The sequence below is a fragment of the Lactuca virosa genome, chromosome 9 (genome assembly GCF_052849685.1).
Source record: "Lactuca virosa cultivar CGN04683 chromosome 9, Lactuca_virosa_CGN04683_v6, whole genome shotgun sequence".
NCBI classification, from domain to species: domain Eukaryota; kingdom Viridiplantae; phylum Streptophyta; class Magnoliopsida; order Asterales; family Asteraceae; genus Lactuca; species Lactuca virosa.
Window position 1 is genome coordinate 47,325,659 of NC_136434.1, and position 20,487 is coordinate 47,346,145.

Below are 20,487 nucleotides of genomic sequence, written 5' to 3' on the forward strand. Positions count from 1 at the left end.
AACGATGTTGTTGTATATGGTTATATGTAATGGTTAGATGTTTTTTATGTGTAATCATATTTTTAATCACTTATGATTAAACAAAACATATGAAGTAGTATTACATAATATTTTATGATTATACAGATGAATATTGTATATGGTTATGTGTAATGATTACATGTATTGAATAATAGTTATATGTAATCTTAAATGCTTGTAGTAACATTTAATAAAAGTTTAATCATGAATGAATATATTATCAAATCAAAGAAAGAATTATCAAAGTAGATTAAATCCAGTAGACAAAATCATAGTAAATTATGTTTTATAAAAAGAGTAAAGTGTACTAAACAAAAAGTATATTATTTTGAAAAAAAAAATTATGACTTATTCATTACTGATTAAAGCAGTAAATATCTATGTAGTTTTTGATGATTGTTCTGATGCAAGTTTGATTGGGCATGTCCGCAAGTTAAGAGGAGCCCTTTCTCCACATCCTGAGCATCTTCTTGTTTGCTTGTTTGAATTTTTATACGCTATTTCTGTTGCACTTTGAATTCTACTTTTCTTTCCGCATCCTTTATTGCTTTGAACATTTGGAACATTGATGCCAATGTCTTTTGGAATAGATATGCCCATAAGCTTTTCTACCTCTTCAACATTTGTCCTATTCATCTGCAATTCATTTGTAGGATCGTTTTCATATTCCTTCAGCAAGCTTTCTGTTTTCTTAACAAACAAATCCATTTTTTCTTTATTTTTTCTTACGTATTCCAAACATGCTTCAAAGTTGTAGTATGCTTGATTGACAGATCTGTTAATTTCACTATCTCCTGTATCATATACATGGCTACCAAAATTATAATGCCTTGATATCACATCCTTTCTCCAACGATTCTCAACGTACTGTTCAGGTATCTCCTTAATTCCATGTTTCATGAGTATGTTGAATGCATGTCTGCACAAAGTCCCAAAGCGGTTGAAGTGTTCACAAGTACATTTTACATCATTGGTTGGAAGTTTTATTTCTACCTGTTCAAAAGCGGTTAAAGCATTAAGTGTTTTATAATCATAACTGAATATTCTTTTATATTATGTTCTGATTCAACAAAATTTAAAATAGGAATATATTACCTCAAATTCTGTTTTTAGATCACTGTTTTTGTTCAGTTGTTCCACTTTGTATAACTCCCATCCATTTTTTGTTCCAAGATGTTCGTATTGGCAGTACCAGGAACCTTTATAGATTTCTTTATGTACTTCATAAAACAATGTACTTGTATAAACTTTTGCAGCATGTTTTTCTATTGGTCGTGGTGAAATAAATTTATATACCGCCTTCTTTGTTTGATGATCAAGCTCCTGTTGTGTATTTCTTTGTTTTTGAATTGCTGTGTCATAGTTCATCATGAAAGGTAAAAGTAAATTACCAGATTGAGAGTAAGTGTTGAAGAAGGAATTCATGCTTTCTGATCTTGAAGTGGTTTTCATCAATCCAGACATTCTTGTGTCATTGAAGTATGCAGGTATCCATTTGTCACGTAATTCAAACATATCATTGAACCATCTTTTATCTTCTAGATTGAATTCATTAATAATCAAATCCCACTTCTTTTCAAATTCATCAGGTTTGATATGCATGTTCCAAACAAGCTTGTTAAATCTTTTCTTGAAGTCTTTGTTTTTAAATAAATCGCCAGTAACCTATGAATGAACAACTTTGCTTATATAAGTATAAATTATATACCTATTTGGATATATCATATATGATTAATCATATATGATTACAGTACATATATGATATATGATTAATCATACATGATATATCCTACATTACACTAATCATATATGATTAATCATATATGATTAGTGTAATGTAGGATATATCTATTGGATTAGTGTCTAAGTCCATAACTATTTTGGTATGTACTTGACCCGATTATGAGCATGGTCCTTTTGGGTTGCCTTCACCATAGCAATATGTAGGATGAATTAAGGAGAGAAAGGTTTAATTATGATTTATTAATATATTATAAGAATAATATATTAAAGGAGAAATCATATTGTTTAATTAATATTAGTCAAGAATTAATTAAGAATTAATTTAGTGGCTAAAAGAGATTAATTAAACTTAGGGGACTAGATTTGCAATTATAAGATAATTACAATTGGGCTATAGATTACCTAAATAATATAGGTTGGACGAATTCTATGGGAAGCCCATAAGGAATTCGTCCAAGAGATATGTTAAAGGAGTCCATGGGCTGCTTAGGGCTTAAGCAGCCAGATTAGGGTTTCCTAGTTGTAAACCCTAATAGCCTACATGTATATAAAGGACCCTTAAGCCCCAAAAACATGGACAAGTAATCCTTTAGGGTTTCCAGCCGTTTTTGGTGCCTCCTCTCTCCTCCCTCTTCATCCAAGTTGCTTAGTGGTGTTTGTGACTCCATTAGAGGTGCAACACTTGAGGCACTAAGCTTTCTGAAGCCAATCAAAGCAAGGAATTGATTGTTATTACTATATAATAATCAAAGGTAATTACTAAACCCTTATTTAAGTTCTTATTTGATAGATCTAGGGTTTATGGCTTTGGATTATCAATTGCATGTTCATTAGACAAACTAGATCCAAAGCTATTAGGGTTTGCATGTACACCATAGGATTGATGTATTGCTCGAAACCCATCAGTGGTATCAGAGCCTAGGGCTGTTTGTTAGTGAATTTGATGCTTGTTTGATCGAAAATTGCTTGAAAAAATCGAATTTTCTGGGTTCTAACTGCCAGACTCGCCGAGTCTATTCATGGACTCGACGAGTAGGTCCTACTCGACGAGTTCCAGTGTGGACTCGACGAGTCCGAGGATCTGTTGCCGGATTTTTCGATTTTTCCACCAGATTTTGTTGAGGATAATTGTCAAAACTCGTTTTTATTGCCTAAAATCGATTTTTTATGTTTGGAATGATTATCCTTGTCAAAATTGATGGATTTGGTTAAATATGGATAATATAGGATTATTATTAGTAAATATTTGACCTAGTAAGTTTGAAAAAGTTTCAATTTTCCCCTTTAGGTTTTATAGTTTAAATTTGAACTTAAAAGTTTTGTTTTTGAAATTTGAATAGTTGAACCCTATTGTTTTGAAAAGTTTCAAAACTTGTCCTCAAGTTTTGGAATTTAAATTTTTGATTAAAAGTTTAATTTTGAAATACTTAAATTCTAAACCCCAATGTTTTGAAATGTTTCAAAACTTGCCCTCAAGTTTTGGAATTTAAAATTTTTTGATTAATAGTTTAATTATGTAATATTTAAATTCTAAAACTCTAGTATTTTTTGAAAAGTTCAAATTACACCTCATTGTTTTGTTAAGTTAATTAAAAGTTTAATTAAAAGAGAAAGTTAATAAAACCACCTAGTATTTTAAAAGTGTAAAATACACCCTATACTATATATATAACATTAAAAGTCTAATATTATATATATATATATATATATATATATATATATATATATATATATGAGTAAACAGTCAGTCTTACCGTTAGTAGGCCTCATTCACGAAGCTGATCTATAAGGGGTGTTTAAGGAAATTGCCTATAAAATGGCGATTGAATGGGTATCCACTCTTACCCACCGCACTCTTGACTAGTGGAGGGTCGTTAGCCGAATGGGTAGGATAGGACGAAACCTCCATTATAAGTATAATGAAGTACAAAGTAACTAAATGCTTTTACAAATTCCCAAATCATAGTTACTTTAGGCAAAATGTGAAATTGTATGCTAATCCATGGAATTACACTTCGTACCCTTGTCAAACGTTAGTGGAGCGTGTGTGGTTAACCGACACACTAATTTGGGATTGATATTGGTGGCGAAGGGTAGCTCGATGCTTATCATAGATCAATGGAGCGTGTGTGGCTAACCGGCACATTGATTAGGTGATGGAGACATTGAGTGCACCACGTAGATTCGCATGGTTATTCACACCTTATTTGTGATCTTCGGCATCCCAGTCACAAATAGAAGGGCATAATCGAGATTAAACATGCCATTGAAAAGTTCAATGAATCTCATAAGATCTAGGAGTTTCAATTCATTTAAAACTTGAACTTCATTTTTGTTTTTCATGGTGGGAATTGGTAAATCGTCATTTACCTACCTTCAAACATTATGCAACTAGATTACGACATCCCTCTTCTAGGTTGAGTATTATGTTGGATCCTAGCCTTGATGTTTCATTTGGGTGTTACATCAAGGAATTTTATCAACTAACTTGAATTTTCTCCCGTTTTGTAGATGTCTAAATCTTACAATGGTCTTCCTAAGTCCCTTGGAACAAGCTTTCCAAATGAAGATGACGTTCCACGATACGATCAAGGAAATGAGAGTCATGCTTCACTTCCTCCACCTCCTCCAATTATTCTCCCTAACCCACAAGTTCAAAGACTTGAAAAGTTCAAGCTCACTCAAGCCCTTTTGGCAAGTAAACACGAAGATGGGAAACCTGTGTGTGCACACATCTTAGAGATGAAGTCACACATTGATAGGTTAAGGATGATGGGTGTCGATATCTCAGAAATGTTGGCTGTTGACTGGGTTCTTCAGTCACTTCCTGAATCATATAGTGAGTTCGTTAGAGAGTACTATATGATGGACCATGACGTGACCCTCATTGATTTGACCTATTTGCTTATAGCTGCTGAATCAGAAATGATTTGGCGTGCTGATCAAGCAAATTTGTCTGGCAAATCAAACTCCCAAACTTCAATGGACGTTGAAAATGGTGACATTGGAAATCCAGAAAAGGTAAATTCTGAGATAGTTCCTTGTGTCATTCCAAAAGAGTCCATCTGCTTCTACTGCCAAGAGAAGGGGCATTGGAGACGAAGCTGCCCTGTTTACCTGAGAGATCTAAGAGATGGGAGAGTCAAGACGTATGGCTCTACTTCAGGTAAAATCTATTAACTAACTCTATAAGTTCCTATTCTTTGATTCTTAATACATTATGTGATAAGATTACATTTTGATGTTTTTGCAGGATCGAAGAAAAGAGAGGAAGCTTGAGGAAGAAGCGTGATGAATCTGATCATGAAGAAATGGATTTCGATACCATGGACTCGAGGATCAGATTTTAAGCTGCTACTCTAGAGTTAGGATAGATTGATAAGAAATATGTAATAGCATAGTTTTTCAGTTGAATTGCATTGTAAGGACAAATTTTTCCGCAATAAAATAAATTTTGATTTTGACTTATTTATTTATCCTTGCAATGGTGTGTATGAAAAATTGATGTTTGATTGTTTCTATTGTTAGCAATAATGGATTCTTTATTATGTTATTTGTGGAAATGTCGAGAATTTGCCAAATAAGGGAAGATTCTCATCGCCCAAGTTTCAGTTGGACAGAAACTTGGAGTCATGCAACTTGGTTGCGTGATGAATGAGAAACTTCATATTTGGAAATTAGACTAATTCTTTGACAAAGTGTCAAGAGAAGGACCAGGAGATCGAGTACACTAGGTTGTGCGTTGATCAAGTCCATCACAAGAGTGATATAGATATTCGTCATGATTTACTAAAGTTTAGTAAATATGGTTATACTTATAAGATTAAGTATATGATCGAAAGAGTTTCAATCAATAGCAGAACGAATAAGAAGAATCAAGTAGGCAGAAAGATAAAAGTTTCTCTATTCTAAGAAGAAGGGAGAGTACCTTTTATTGTGTTTTATTATAAGTCTTAATGATTAAAGAACTATTTCTCAATTGGTCCTCTTAGTGAGTCTTAGTGCATTTGTATGTCTAAGAAGAGGAATCGAGAATTATGGAAATAATTAAATCAAGAAGTCAATCATATTTCGTTCCAATATCAAGTCTTAGAGTTATATTCCAAGATTGTGAATTGAGTGACAAGTCTTTAGTAGGTTTATAACACTCAACAAATGTGGAATTGGAAAAAGTCTTCTTATTCCTGCACATTTGAGATTGGTAAGTTGTGATGTCTTGGATAAGACAAAGACCAACTAGAACCAATTATGTGAAGTGATAGTCTTGATAAAAACTACACTAACTCTTGAATATTTGTTTTGTCAAGGAATGTTTCTTGACAAGAGAATCTTATATGTCAAGGAGTCAGTGGGAGTCTTAATGGCCTTGAAAGGTTTCAAGAACAAATCAAGAGTTAAACCTAGTTGATCATCACTAGCACACAACTTGAGGTTTAAAGCCTATCGTGGATGACATACTCTTTTTCTATGCCATTCCAATTGAGTTAATATGCATGTGAGTTCTATGAGTTCTCATTTGAATACATAAAGACAAAGCACCTTGATCAATGGAAAGTACATTGATATGAAAGGGTGAGTTGCTTGGAATACATGGTGGGCATTCATGTTACCATGAGGCAAGAAATCGAGATTGAGCAAGTTCAGTCCATATGTTTTTGGATTTGTCGCAAACCTTCGTTTTGGCAAATTCACATGGATAGGAACACATACACCATAAAATCTAAGTGACATAAGGTTTCCCTCCTTCATGAAAATGATTGTGAGGAAATGCTTTCACTAAGAGAGATTTTAAGAAGATAGCAATTGTGAAAATTGTATTCTCAAATTCGATTATGATTACGACATCCCTCTTCATAGTTCGAATTGTGAGATTTGGCAATTAGTCTGAACATTTGGGACTTAGTAACATAAGTTCTGAATTTCTTTAGACACACATGTGAGCTATCTAAGGCAAAGGTGTATGAGCTTACAAAGCTTAGATAAAAGCTTATCAAAGCATTAGGTATTAGAAATATGAACTTAAGGAATTCAATAAGCATTGTTTTCTGGAAGTTCAATTGTTTTCTAAATACATGTCAAAGCTAGTGGGAGCATAAGTGTTATGCTGGTAAGAAAATAATCATCATGTTAGTGGGAGCATGATTATTATGGTAAGTATTGCAAGTTAGCAATATTAATTATAGAAAACAAAGATTCACTTTGCAAAGTTGCAAGGGTTGAAAAGTTGTTTTGCTATAATTAAGGGAGAGAATATTATACTTCATTTCAAAATTCGAAAGTTTAGATCGAGAAATGTTAATACATTTAGTCAAGGATACATAGTGCATTCTCAAAATTCCATTATGATTACGGCATCCCTCTTCATAGTTCGAATTGTGGGAACATGGCACATAAATTATTACGGCAGAAGGCTGATAAAGTATCACGTCTTTATGTGAGACATTATGCATTGTGTCCAATACGCTTCGGGTATAGGATCGATTGCATATGCTATAATATTTGACCATTCTAAAATTTTCCAAATGCCTAGGGCATTAAGAGGGAAAAAGGACCAGAATCGGTTTTGACTAAAATAATTAAACAGCTATCAAAGGACGATCTGAGGTTCACTGAGGATTTGTCTCTTGTGAGTAGTTGGAAGTATAGTACTGGATGGACTATATTGACATTATTATGAATAGATAAGATTATTTTATGAATGAGTTGTCATATAGCAAATATGGAAATGTTTCCATAAATGGGAGTTGGAAATTAAGAATATATGTAGATTAGAAACTTTTATGCAAAAGGATGTTCAAAGGAATGTACTTTGAGTGAGAGATATCACATCTATAGAATTGTTTTGTATTTGAGTGAGAGATATCACATCTATAGAATTGTTTTGTAACCATTTCTGATAGAGAACTTAGTAATTTCATTAGCTAATTCCTGGTGACTTTTGTGCTATGACTTTACGAAAGGGTCGTTGCAAAAAATGTTAGAATCTGACATATTCTAAAAGTGGCAAGAATTTGGTATTCCTATACTAATAATAAGGATTGGGGATTGTGAAATGAGTTTCATTGGAAAAGTTTTTCAATTGATCTATTTCACAAAGTATGGACCATAGGAAACCAAAGTGTGCATGCTTGGAGCATGGGACAATTATGGTTATAATAATAAGTTGATTTTCTGAAACAGTAAGCAATGAATAATGAGTAATCAATATGGTGTTTAAATAAAAGTGTTTTTATTTACGCTCAAAAGTTTTTTGGGGCCATATAGGATTAATATTATTATTGCGTTTCACTTTGCATGTTTTGACTTCCAGAATAACTGGGTTATTCGAACCTCCACAGTTGGTCATACGTTGGAAGTAGGTATGAAGGAAGACTGTCATGAATTTGTCTGTAGATTGTCTAAAGTGTTTAGACATAGCACAAGTTTGTTGCAGAGTTCATGAGTGCTTTGATAAGGTTAAAGTATTGGATTAAACCCTCGCTCACTTGAGTCACTTCATGGATTTATCACGGGTGATTAGTGAGACGATAACATTGTATATTCTTGAAACCGAGACGTGTGAGTTGTTATTTGCTGGTCGGTTGCACATTGATGATAAGTAAACGCACCAGTAACTTGGTGTTATAAAACTTATTGTTGTGTTTAATTCGATTAGTAGGTGCAAGCAAGCATTTGAGTCGAAGTTTATCCATTCCTTTTACCCAAAGTGGGATAAAAGCGATATCTGTGGGCCCCTAGATGATTTAGTGATGACACCCTAAGCGCTTGGCCAAGCCGGGACTAAGTTGATGTGTTCAATTGTAGTCTGTTGTCAGTCGTCATAAATCAGATGTCGGGAAACAGTACATAGACAGAGAGAATGATTTAAATCCATGTCTCATGTCTATACGATATCTTGTAGAATGGAGGAATATATGATCCCTTATCTAAAGGACATGCGTATCTGATAAGATCAGAGTTGAAAGCGGCTTTTGAAAGCTACGATTGTTGATCAGGTTCTGAAGTTATACATAATAGTTATTAGACTTATCCAAGTGGGAGACTGTTGGATTAGTGTCTAAGTCCATAACTATTTTGGTATGTACTTGACCCGATTATGAGCATGGTCGTTTTGGGTTGCCTTCACCATAGCAATATGTAGGATGAATTAAGGAGAGAAAGGTTTATTTATGATTTATTAATATATTATAAGAATAATATATTAAAGGAGAAATCATATTGTTTAATTAATATTAGTCAAGAATTAATTAAGAATTAATTTAGTGGCTAAAAGAGATTAATTAAACTTAGGGGACTGGATTTGTAATTAAAGATTATTACAATTGGGCTATGGATTACCTAAATAATATAGGTTGGACGAATTCTATGGGAAGCCCATAAGGAATTCGTCCAAGAGATATGTTAAAGGAGTCCATGGGCTGCTTAGGGCTTAAGCAGCCAGATTAGGGTTTCCTAGTTGTAAACCCTAATAGCCTACATGTATATAAAGGACCCTTAAGCCCCAAAAACGTGGACAAGTACTCCTTTAGGGTTTCCAGCCGTTTTTGGTGCCTCCTCTCTCCTCCCTCTTCATCCAAGTTGCTTAGTGGTGTTTGTGACTCCATTAGAGGTGCAACACTTGAGGCACTAAGCTTTCTGAAGCCAATCAAAGCAAGGAATTGATTGTTATTACTATATAATAATCAAAGGTAATTAGTAAACCCTTATTTCAGTTCTTATTTGATAGATCTAGGGTTTATGGCTTTGGATTATCAATTGCATGTTCATTAGACAAACTAGATCCAAAGCTATTAGGGTTTGCATGTACACCATAGGATTGATGTATTGCTCGAAACCCATCAATATCATGTATGATTAATCATATATCATATATGTACTGTAACCATATATGATAATCATATATGATATATGGGTAATCATATATGATTACTGTAATGTAGGATATATCATGTATGATTAATCATATATCATATATGTACTGTAATCATATATGATTAATCATATATGATTATATATGATTAATCATATATGATAATCATATATGATTATATAATCATATATCATATATGATTAATCATATATGATATATGAGTAATCATATATGATTAATCATATATGATTACTGTAATGTAGGATATATCATGTATGATTAATCATATATGATTAATCATATATCATATATGTACTGTAATCATATATGATTAATCATATATGATTAATCATATATGATTATATATGATTAATCATATATGATTATATAATCATATATGATTAATCATATATCATATATGATTAATCATATATCATATATGTATGATTAATCATATATCATATATGTACTGTAATCATATATGATATATGAGTAATCATATATGATTAATCATATATGATTACTGTAATGTAGGATATATCATGTATGATTAATCATATATCATATATGTACTATAATCATATATGATTATATATGATTAATCATATATGATCATATAATCATATATGATTATATAATCATATATGATTAATCATATATCATATATGTATGATTAATCATATATCATATATGTATGATTAATCATATATGGTTAATAATATATCATATATGATTACATAGTATGTAATCATATATGTTTATATAGTAAGTATGGTATCTGATAATTCATATTACTAGAATAGTTAATCATATATGATTAATCATTTATGGTTATATAGTATGATATCTGATAAGTCATATATGAATCATCTGTCATAATACTAGATAATCATATATGATTATATAATGTATTTTTATTATACATTTGCTTGCAGTTTTTTCATTATGTGCCACATGCATAGTCTGTGTCTTGAATTTGGTAAGACAGATTCCACTGCTTGTTTTATTGTTGCATCTTGATCAGTTAGAACAATTTTTGGTGCTTTCCCTTCATGAGCTCTAAGAAAAGCTTTAAGCAGCCATTCATACGACTCAATTGTCTCTCTACTCAGCAACCCAACACCAACAGTAACTGATTTCTTGTGGTGGTCAACTGCTGTGAATGGAACAAATACCATTTTATACCTATATAAAGAAAATACGTTTAGTACAATCATATTTGATTAATAGTATGTTTGAATTTATATACATTAACTTACTTGTTTGTTCTAAAAGTTGCATCAAAAGATATAACTTCTCCAAACTCTGCATAAAAAGCCTTTTCTCTTTCATCTGCCTAAAACATAGCAGCCAACAGATCTCCATCACGTAGGAACTCAAATGAATAATTTGGGTAATGATCTCTACGATCATTCATTTTGTTTATCATTATTTGAGCATCCTTGTAACATAAGATTCTATTTACTCCTCTCCTCAAGTTTTTGTAGTCTGTTACCTTCGCCCCTACATATTCATATCCTCCTTTCAAAACTGCTCGTATTTTGTGAGCCATTGTGGGACCAATTTTAGCTTTTGATGCACGTACTACAAACTCTTTTTCAGAATATGACATCTTTCTTGCCTTTTTCGTATAAGGTCTTTCCTCAATACTTTCCAGTGGGTGGTTGTGCATTTCAAAGAATTTCTTAACTTTGTAATCTGTTGTTCCATAAACATTTTCAAATATAATCTTTGCTGTACACCCAGTAATTATCTTGTTTGAATTTGGTTTCCTCTTGACAGAACTTGTAGCCAACGTATCACAAGGTTTTGGTTTATCCTTGCCACCCCTATTGTATATAACATATTTTTCTTTTATTATTTGGCTATTGTATTTTGATTGGCTACTCAGTCTTGTATGAAACCTGCCATTTCAGCATAATCCGTATACATTTTTACTGCCAAATTTAGTGATTTGAAAACACTGTTTACAACTGGTACAAATTTTGTAGGGACATCTGGTTTATATTCAGATTCTTCAATTATGTTACTGCAATATGATTCATTTGTTGAATTGGAACTTTTACCTGATAAAAGAAGGGAACGACAAATATGTTATTATATAATTTTATGTTGTAATAATCATATGTGATTAACGATATGTATTTATATTTTAGTATAAAAAATCATATATGATTTTAGATAATAATATATTATTAGATGTTAAATCATATGTATTTGTACATTGTATTATATGATTGATCATATAATATATTGTGTAATCATAAATGATTATACGTATTAATTTATAAATAATCATACTTGATATTGTTTAATCATGTATGATTAATCATATGTATTTGTAGTTTGTAATATATGATTAATCATATTTTATGATGTATAATCATATATGATTATTCATCCAAATATAATATTAATATAGATTTTAATTTGAAAACATATATGATAAATCATAATTACAAACTATAAATACATATGATTAATCATAGATATGAAGAGTCATATATGATTATTCATCCTTATATGATTAAATCACATATTGTATTGTATAATCATATATGATTTTTCATAATTTATATTGTATAATAAAATAATCAGAATGAAGTGTAGAAACTGTAATATAATATGGAGTATTAAATCGAATTAGTTGTACCTTCAATACGAATCGTATTTTGAAGTTCTTCAGAAGTGAAAGAAATTGAATTGATTTGTTCGCCGTTACGAGATGAATTGATTTCAGCTATAATAGTATCAGTTGCGATCGACTTGTCCATTTCTTTTGGATTCGACATCATTTATGAAAATTGATTTTGATTCAATTTTCAAATGCTTTGTTTATGATTGCGAGGTGTTTTTTTCTTCGATTTGAGGATTGTATCTCGTATTTATGAGGATATGAACTGATGCTCTATTTCGATCGTTTTTTTCGATTTGAAGATTGCGATTAATTTGATAACAGATTCAGTAAAAATAGGATCTTTTTTATTATATTGAATAATTGTTGAAGATTGGATGATATGATTACGTGACTGATACTGAAAATCGATGATTTAGCGATATGATGATTTTTAGAAAAGGAAGGTGTCTGCTTTCTGAACATTAATTTGAAGTTTACTGTTATACCCCTTAATCATTTAACAGTTGACGTTAGTTGACGTTAAGTTCCATTGGCTGATATTTAATTTCACAATCTCTAATTTTTTATTAATCTCAAGGGAACCATCCCTATATATATATATATATATATATATATATATATATATATATATATATATATATATATATATATATATATATATATATATATATTAAGATCAACCTTTGGGATTGTATTTTTACATTGATCATAAATTAGTAGCATAAATCTTCAAATTAGTGAAAAAAATTATAAATTGGTGATGATCTAGATGTTAAATAGGGGTCACAATAGTGTCGTATTCGTGTTGACGGGTTGACAGGTCATAAAAGCTCAACCAACACGTCCCATATAAATATTTGTGTCGTATTGCTGGACCCTAAACCGCATTAACCATAAACATGTCAACCCACATAATCTGTTTAATTATGCGGGTTCGTGGGTCAAATTCAGGTCCATGGTTCAGATTCAGATTTGTTGAACAAATTCAGGTTCGTGGGTTAAAATCAGGTTCGTAGATAACAGAAAAATGTCTAAGGACCTGTTTGATTTCTTGTTGATTGGGTCGGGTCAGATCTTTTCGCCGACTCGGTCCAGTCAGGGTGTTTGATAACATCACTTAAGCCTCTTACCTGGTCCATATATCTGATTTGGTCGTTAAAAAACCTCTTACTCGGTTCTTAAAGAAAATATAGCCAACTGAGATAATGCCCTCAATTGCCCTTTCTCTTATTCTCACGTCGACAACCCCTTTCTCTCCTTCTCAACTTTTCTCCAACCTATGACATATCTCTTGGCGCCGACTCTTCCCATCTCTGACCTCTGTCCAGCTCCGCCCTGCCGTCCAACGTTATCCAACAACACTCAGCTTCGTTGGATCCCCTCATCTCCAACAGAGAGCGACACCTATAGTAAATCTCTCGGGGATTCTGATATCAAGTTGGTTTTTTATTGTTTAGAACCTTCATCAACGACACCACCGTGTTTTTTTTTGTTTTTTTTTGTTTTTGTTTTTTTTGTTTTTGTTTTTGTTTTTTTTTTCCATTTGGGTTTATCCATTTTATTTCTGGTCTATAGTCTTTGGTCCTTATCTTTGGTTCTTACTGAAGTCTTGATAGGAAATATGATTTGGTGTGTTCTTGTTATCTATGTGTTCTTGCACTGATTTGTATTGAATTAATTTTGTTGGGGTTTGAAGGAATTCCGTATTATAATTGCACCACCTTACTTATTATGCAAAATGGATATGGTTGTTCATAGTGTTATATATGGAATAAGTTAAGATCCAGATGTATTTTACGGTCATATACTTTTAGAAGCTTCAAAGGTTGTGTTTTGCTATATACTTATAAGACAATATGATGTATTAACCTCTACCCTATCATACTGGAAGTAGAATGCTAAACTACTCTAAACTCACCAATATGATACTCTTTATAGAATACCTTTCTATAAGTTGTTTTTTAAGAACATGTTAAGTTGGTAATTAATATATCGAGTTTGAGTAAATATAAGTACTTATGTTTGTTATGCATAAAGCTTTGTTCCATATGATTCTTTTTACAACACTATTACTCTTTGACTAATAAACTGTTAGTTGTTTTTTGATGCTTTTATCATACAATCACCACGTCATCTAGGACATATGTGTCAAGAAAATATGCAATTTTGTTTTAGGTGGTATATACTAGGAGCAATGAAAGAGAGATGTTGACGAGAGATGTGATGAAGGCCTTGGAGAATAGAACGAGTGATTCAAAAGGGGATATTGACATTCTTTCTATGCTTGATGACATGAAGTCCACAACCTTTTTCTTTAATTTTGCTATTTATAGATTTGGTTTAATTCTGTACCAACTTCTTGTGACTATATTATGTGAAAGTTACTATATAAAACGTAATGATATTATTAATAAGGTAAAGTTATTATTGTTAATCAGTACATATTTATTGCTTTTATTTTTGTGACCGACATTCAAAAACTATTTGAAATTTGATTTTTGGTTTCGTTTATGTAGAAAATATGACTTTAAATCGTTTGAGTTGCAAACATAATGAAAGGGTATAATGGTCATTTCTATCATTCAACACATCCAGTTAGACATATTATCAAACGACATGGTTTCATTCAGACGTAGATTCAGTCAGACATTAGACCAAGTCTGGCCTTTGACTAAGTTAGATCCGACTCATTCAACAACAATCAAACAATACTTAAGAGGGGGTGTTTGAGAAAACTTAAAAAATAAGTTTTTTTTTAACTTATTAATGGCTCTACACCGTTATAAATTAAAAAAAGTGTCTGAATAGAGGCTTTTCTAAAATTAGCTTGTAGCAGTTTCAAACCAAAGATAAATCATGTTTGATAAGTTACTCTTCCCCAACTTATCAAAAGCTCCCAAACACTTTTTAAAAAACTTTGTTGTGGTCTCATTACAAACTAGTAAATTGCACTCCCAAACACCCTATAAATATCAAGATATTTAATTACTAGTCCTTGTTATCTACTTTATTTATATAATATATTTTTATTATTTTCAAAATCTATAAAAATAAACAATTTCACGGGTCAATACGTGAAATTATTTGTACTGGATTTAGTATCCAATGTCATTAACTAATTAGTAATATTTCTAATAATAGTAGGGTCTTTAAGTGTTGCCCTCATAATCCAAATAAGCAAAAAAGAATTAGGAGAAAATAAGTTGTTAAATTATTATGAATTAATAAATTAATAAGAACTTATTTTGGAATTAATTACATAGTTTTAAGAAAAAAACATCATAAATGGTCCATGTGGTTTCCCAATATCAGAAGTTTAGTCCCCATGGTTTAAAAACATCATAGATGGTCCATGTGTTTTCAAAATTTTGACGATTGATCTTTATTGCTAACTCCGTTAAGTTTTGTCCGTTAACTGAATGACACTTTCGTTATTTCACTACTACAGGGACCATTTATGACATTTTTTCTTATTAAAAAAAAGAAAAAAAGTTAAATATAATTATTTAATATATAAAGGGTCCCACCTCTCTCCCTCTGTGTGTGTGTATGTGTGAACCTATAATCAGCCATCAAATCCCCAATCTTTGGCTATAAATTTGAATATTGTTCTCTTCTCCAAATGATCGATTTTAAAGCTCACCTGTGTTCCACTGCCATTTATTAACTAAAAAAACCTATAAGAAGATCAAATACCCAGAAGCAAATCAGAAACCCAATAACTCCAAACAACACCAGATGAAGATCAAGGTACCGAGGAAGTGACCGTCGATTTGTAGGTTTCCATTTCTCCCATCGTGGTTTGAGACCATTCAAATATGATGCATCGAATTTAGAAAACAAAAACCATTTAATTTCAAACCCAGTAAAAAATAAAAACGATTCCAAAATACCAAAAAAACATTTACATCCTTATTGTTTGCAGGCTTTCCAACCCTTTCTACTTTCGTAAGGTCCAACTTCAGTTTCGATTTCAATAGACAAGAATTAAATTTTTGGGGTTGACTTTAGTTCCGATTTTAATAGGTGATTTCGAACCAAATCTTCTTTCTTTCTTTATATCAGTAATTTTGAATCTTCAAATCCTTAGCGATTGCAGAGAGAAAAGGGAGACAGTCTAGAAGGAGACCGTCGAATACTCTGTCCCTAAGACGTCGATTGAGATGGGTTCGACTATAATGGTGGAGATGAGAGTCGTCTTCGACTCATACGCCATGTTCTTGTGCCTCTGGAAACCCACCTCTCAAAACGTCGATGAACAGATGCAGGGCTACAATAATATTGTTGAAACAATGAAGGAGGTTTGAACCAAAGTTTCAATTGTTTTTAAAAAAAAAATCAACAGAAGACAAAAACCTTCAACAGTGTGTCTGTGTGTGTGAAATTAGAATAAAAACTAAAAAGATATTTTTTTTCTTACTGTTTATTAGCACTCTTTTCTTGATTATCATCTGACAGAATTTGATCCAAAGAGTTTTCAGAAGGAAGTTCATCCGGTTTTGATTTCATTGAATATTTTCATGGGTTTATTTGATTTATTTTGTTGATTTCAATGGGTTTGTTGACATCAATTTTGTGAAAGACGTCATGATGAAGGAATGAAAAAGGAAATGGGCAATTGTGTAGAGAGAGAGAGAGAGAGACAGAGATAGAGAGAGAGGAAGAGAGAGAGAGAGAAGTGGGACCCTTTATATATATTAAATAATTATATTTAATTTTTTTCTTTTGTTTAATTAGGACAAAACATCATAAATGGTCCCTATGGTAGTGAAATGACGAAAATTCTCTTCAGTTAATGGACAAAACTTAACAAAGTTAGCAATAAGGGCCAATCGTCAAAAGTTTTTAAAGCACATGGACCATCTATGATGTTTTTAAACCATGGGTACTAAACTTCAGATCTGGGGAAACCATAATGACCATTTATGATGTTTTCTCTTTAATTAATTAGATAAGTTGAATATTGAAAAATTCATCTAGTTATTAATTTGAATATTCCATAAACTTTCCAGAATAATAAAGAAATCAATTTTATCCCAGTGATAAAAGATAAGAACTAATTCAAATAAGGATAAAGATTATCCTTGGAAATTTGACTTAAACTGGAGACTATAGATAGACTGTTAAGGGTCATAAACCAGTTAATTCCTTTTAACCTACAAAATTGTCCATCTCCTCTCTCCCTCTCTCTCTCTCACTCTCTTTCTACATTAGGCAAAAATTTTAACCTCCTAAAGGTTATAGAGATTTTCGATCGTAGCCTCTCTCCTAAAGAACCCGTTTTAAAAGTTAGAGTTTTGGTGTGATTCCACTAGGAGATTCCTAGTTTGCGTCCTAGTCATTCTTGCAATCATAGCTCTCACAAGGTCTCAATCAAGAAACAAAGAAGTAGATCAAGAGGTTAGTTATTCTTATTTTGAAAGTAGATTCTTATCATAATAAGACCCTAGATCCTTAGGATGCATGTATACATATGGTTATTTATTTAATTTCGCTGGGTAAGACTAGTGTGTATCGAAAGGGTTCAGTTACATTATCTTTTTCAAGATTATAAGTATTAATCAAGTAATAAAACAAAATTCTTTTATTATACGTCAAAAAACGTGAGTCGTGTGATACCTATGGAAATACACATTTTATTTATATTCTGATGATGGAGTGTGTATGGTTAACCGACATGTCATTAGTCGCTCGGGAAATTATTTTGTTAACCGAGCGTGTATGGTTAACCAACACGTCAATTTGAGAATAATTTTTCATCGATGATCAAGCAGTTTTTCGTGGTTGATTCTGATTGGTTTTATAGGTTACAAAAACTATGTGCTTGCGAAATTTCACTTAACACTTAATGACACATGCAACCTAATGAACCTATGTCATAACACTTGAATGTAAAATACAATGAACAAAAAAAACTAACATGAACCCTAATGAAACCCTAGTATAATCAAAATACAAAATTAGGGTTACATACCTTTGATTTGTTGTAGCAAACAAATAACTTCAATCCCTTGTAGTTGTTGGACTTGGAAAGCTTAGCACCAAAAAGATGATGCCACTAATGGCTCTCACCCAAACCCTAGAACTACAAGACAAGAGAGGAGAGAGGAGAAGATCAAAAGAAATTTGGATTTCTCTAGGTTCAAGAGTGCACAAAATTAGCTGACCCAAGGGTCCTATTTATAGCTGCAAGGAAACACTAAAAACCCTAAATTTGAACATATAATAATATATTTCGAGTTAGATAATTATCTAGTTTCCTAATTATCATTAAGAGGCTTTTAGAAACCCTATTTGGGACCTCAAAACTATCCATATGATGAAGGTTTATCGATCCTCTCAATTGTTCAACTATTGAACAATTACAACTCAGTTCTTTCATCTTTAATTAATTCCAAATAAACCTGAATTAATTCCAGATTGATTTTGATTAGTAGTTAATCAATTCTAATTGATCACACATTAATTTATTAATCATATAAATTAACAGTTTAATTATTTAACAATTTATCTCACATTAATTTATTAATCACATAATAAATCAACAAATGAATTGTCTATTCCCAATTAATATATTAATCATATAATATACTATCAAATCATTTATTAATATTTATTAATCATATAATAAACTAATAAATTTACCCTCTCTCTACAAATGTCATTCTAACCAATTTCTATTTATGAGGGCGACCCAAAAAAGACTTTGCTTCTAATTACAAAAATATATCAATTTATTTATGAGCTTAGACACCTTAATCCTATAGTCACCCACTTGGATAAGTCTATAACTATAATTGCAAGTATAACCTAGAACCAAACAACAAAATGTGCTTTGCAAAGCCACTGTCGAACTCTGATTCAAATCAAACGTTAGCCCTAAGATAAGCGATCACCTATTCCCTTGTTTTGCAAGATATCGTATGAACAAAGTCATGAATTAAATGATCAAAATCATTTTCATTTATTATGTTTCCTGATTTCCCGGTTTGTGATTAAAATTTAGACTGCAAAATTGAACATATCAATTCAGTCCGGACCAAGCCTGGTTCTTATAGATCAACTCAAATCATTGAGGGGCCTACATATATCGCTTTTCCTATTAAGGAAAAACGAACAAATTACTTTGAATATATAGTCATACAATTTACATATCAATTCACACATGGAACAACCTTTTATAACATCCAATTATGAGATGCGTTTGAGAAAACCAATGCACAACTGATCTGTAAACTATGAACCATATATCTCTTCTTTAATAATAGTAGATATTATCGTCTTAGAATTACTTGTGATTGAATCCATGAAATAATCTCTAAGCATGGGTTTATCCAATACTTAAAATCAATATTTCCAAGTACTCGTGAATTTTGCAATAATCCGTATGCAATGTCCAATTCCTATGGACAATCTACACAAAATTCATGACAATCTTAATTCAATATTTACTTCCATAAGTATGAACAACTGTGAAATTTTGAATAATATTTAAATTACACAGGGAAGTAAACATGCAAAATGAAATACAATGGTAAATTAATTAACTATGGTATTATACCCATTGAATATAAATAAATCCCTATTATTTAATCACCATAACCATTACAATTCATTCATTATATAATGTTTTGACCAATCAACTAACCACTATAATCAGATAACATCAGTCATGCCATGTTATGAACATGCATACCATGCCTCTCTGTTGTCCTTCCTTTGTGAATAGATCGAATGGACATTACTCCCATGATTCTCATTTCACAATTCCAAATTCTTATCGTCATCGAAGATGTAGTAGAATTTCATCTTTACATACATTCACCTTCTATGATGTTGAGGTTTCAAAGTCACAGAGACCGAGCCTTCAATATTACAAAATGTTCCACTGGAACTTGTTACTAGAAACAATTCCATGGTCATGAAGTCTCAAATTCAAAGTACAATCCTTGAACACTTCTTTTGCATTGAAGTTTCCAACTCACATGTAGACATTTAAATCATCTCTCATTATGGAAACATTTCCATATTCCTGTTAGATACATTTGCTTATTTCTTATATTCATTATATAATATAAGGGCCTCTTTGTAATATTGTGACTATATATACTGATATGCACGTACAACCCTAATTGTGGGTTTTCCACAATAGTCAACATGGTATCAAGTCATCAATTGTGTGGCTCAAGCTAACTATCAGACGAATTCCTAGAAG

The 20,487-nt window shown here is 31.6% G+C and overlaps 1 protein-coding gene across 1 annotated transcript; it reads right to left on the minus strand.

Moving 5' to 3' along the window:
• Positions 1-399: 399 nt before the first annotated feature.
• On the minus strand, positions 400-12,426 carry LOC145139200 (protein FAR-RED IMPAIRED RESPONSE 1-like). The gene is made up of 7 exons (XM_079073111.1): positions 12,288-12,426; positions 11,539-11,700; positions 11,130-11,332; positions 10,894-10,970; positions 10,558-10,819; positions 1,117-1,686; positions 400-1,014 (listed from the first exon to the last, which is right to left on the minus strand). Exons 1-7 carry the CDS (start codon positions 12,424-12,426, stop codon positions 400-402), a joined length of 2,028 nt encoding a protein of 675 aa, XP_078929237.1.
• Positions 12,427-20,487: the final 8,061 nt, after the last annotated feature.

Coding starts and splice junctions, on each gene's coding strand:
- LOC145139200 (XM_079073111.1), bottom strand. CDS start 12,426: ATGTCGAATCCAAAAGAAATGGACAAGTCGATCGCAACTGATACTATT. Junction 10,971..11,129: donor ATGAATATGTAGGGGCGAAG/GTAACAGACTAC, acceptor GCTATGTTTTAG/GCAGATGAAAGAGAAAAGGC. Junction 1,687..10,557: donor TGAAAAAACTGCAAGCAAAT/GTATAATAAAAA, acceptor GTTCATTCATAG/GTTACTGGCGATTTATTTAA.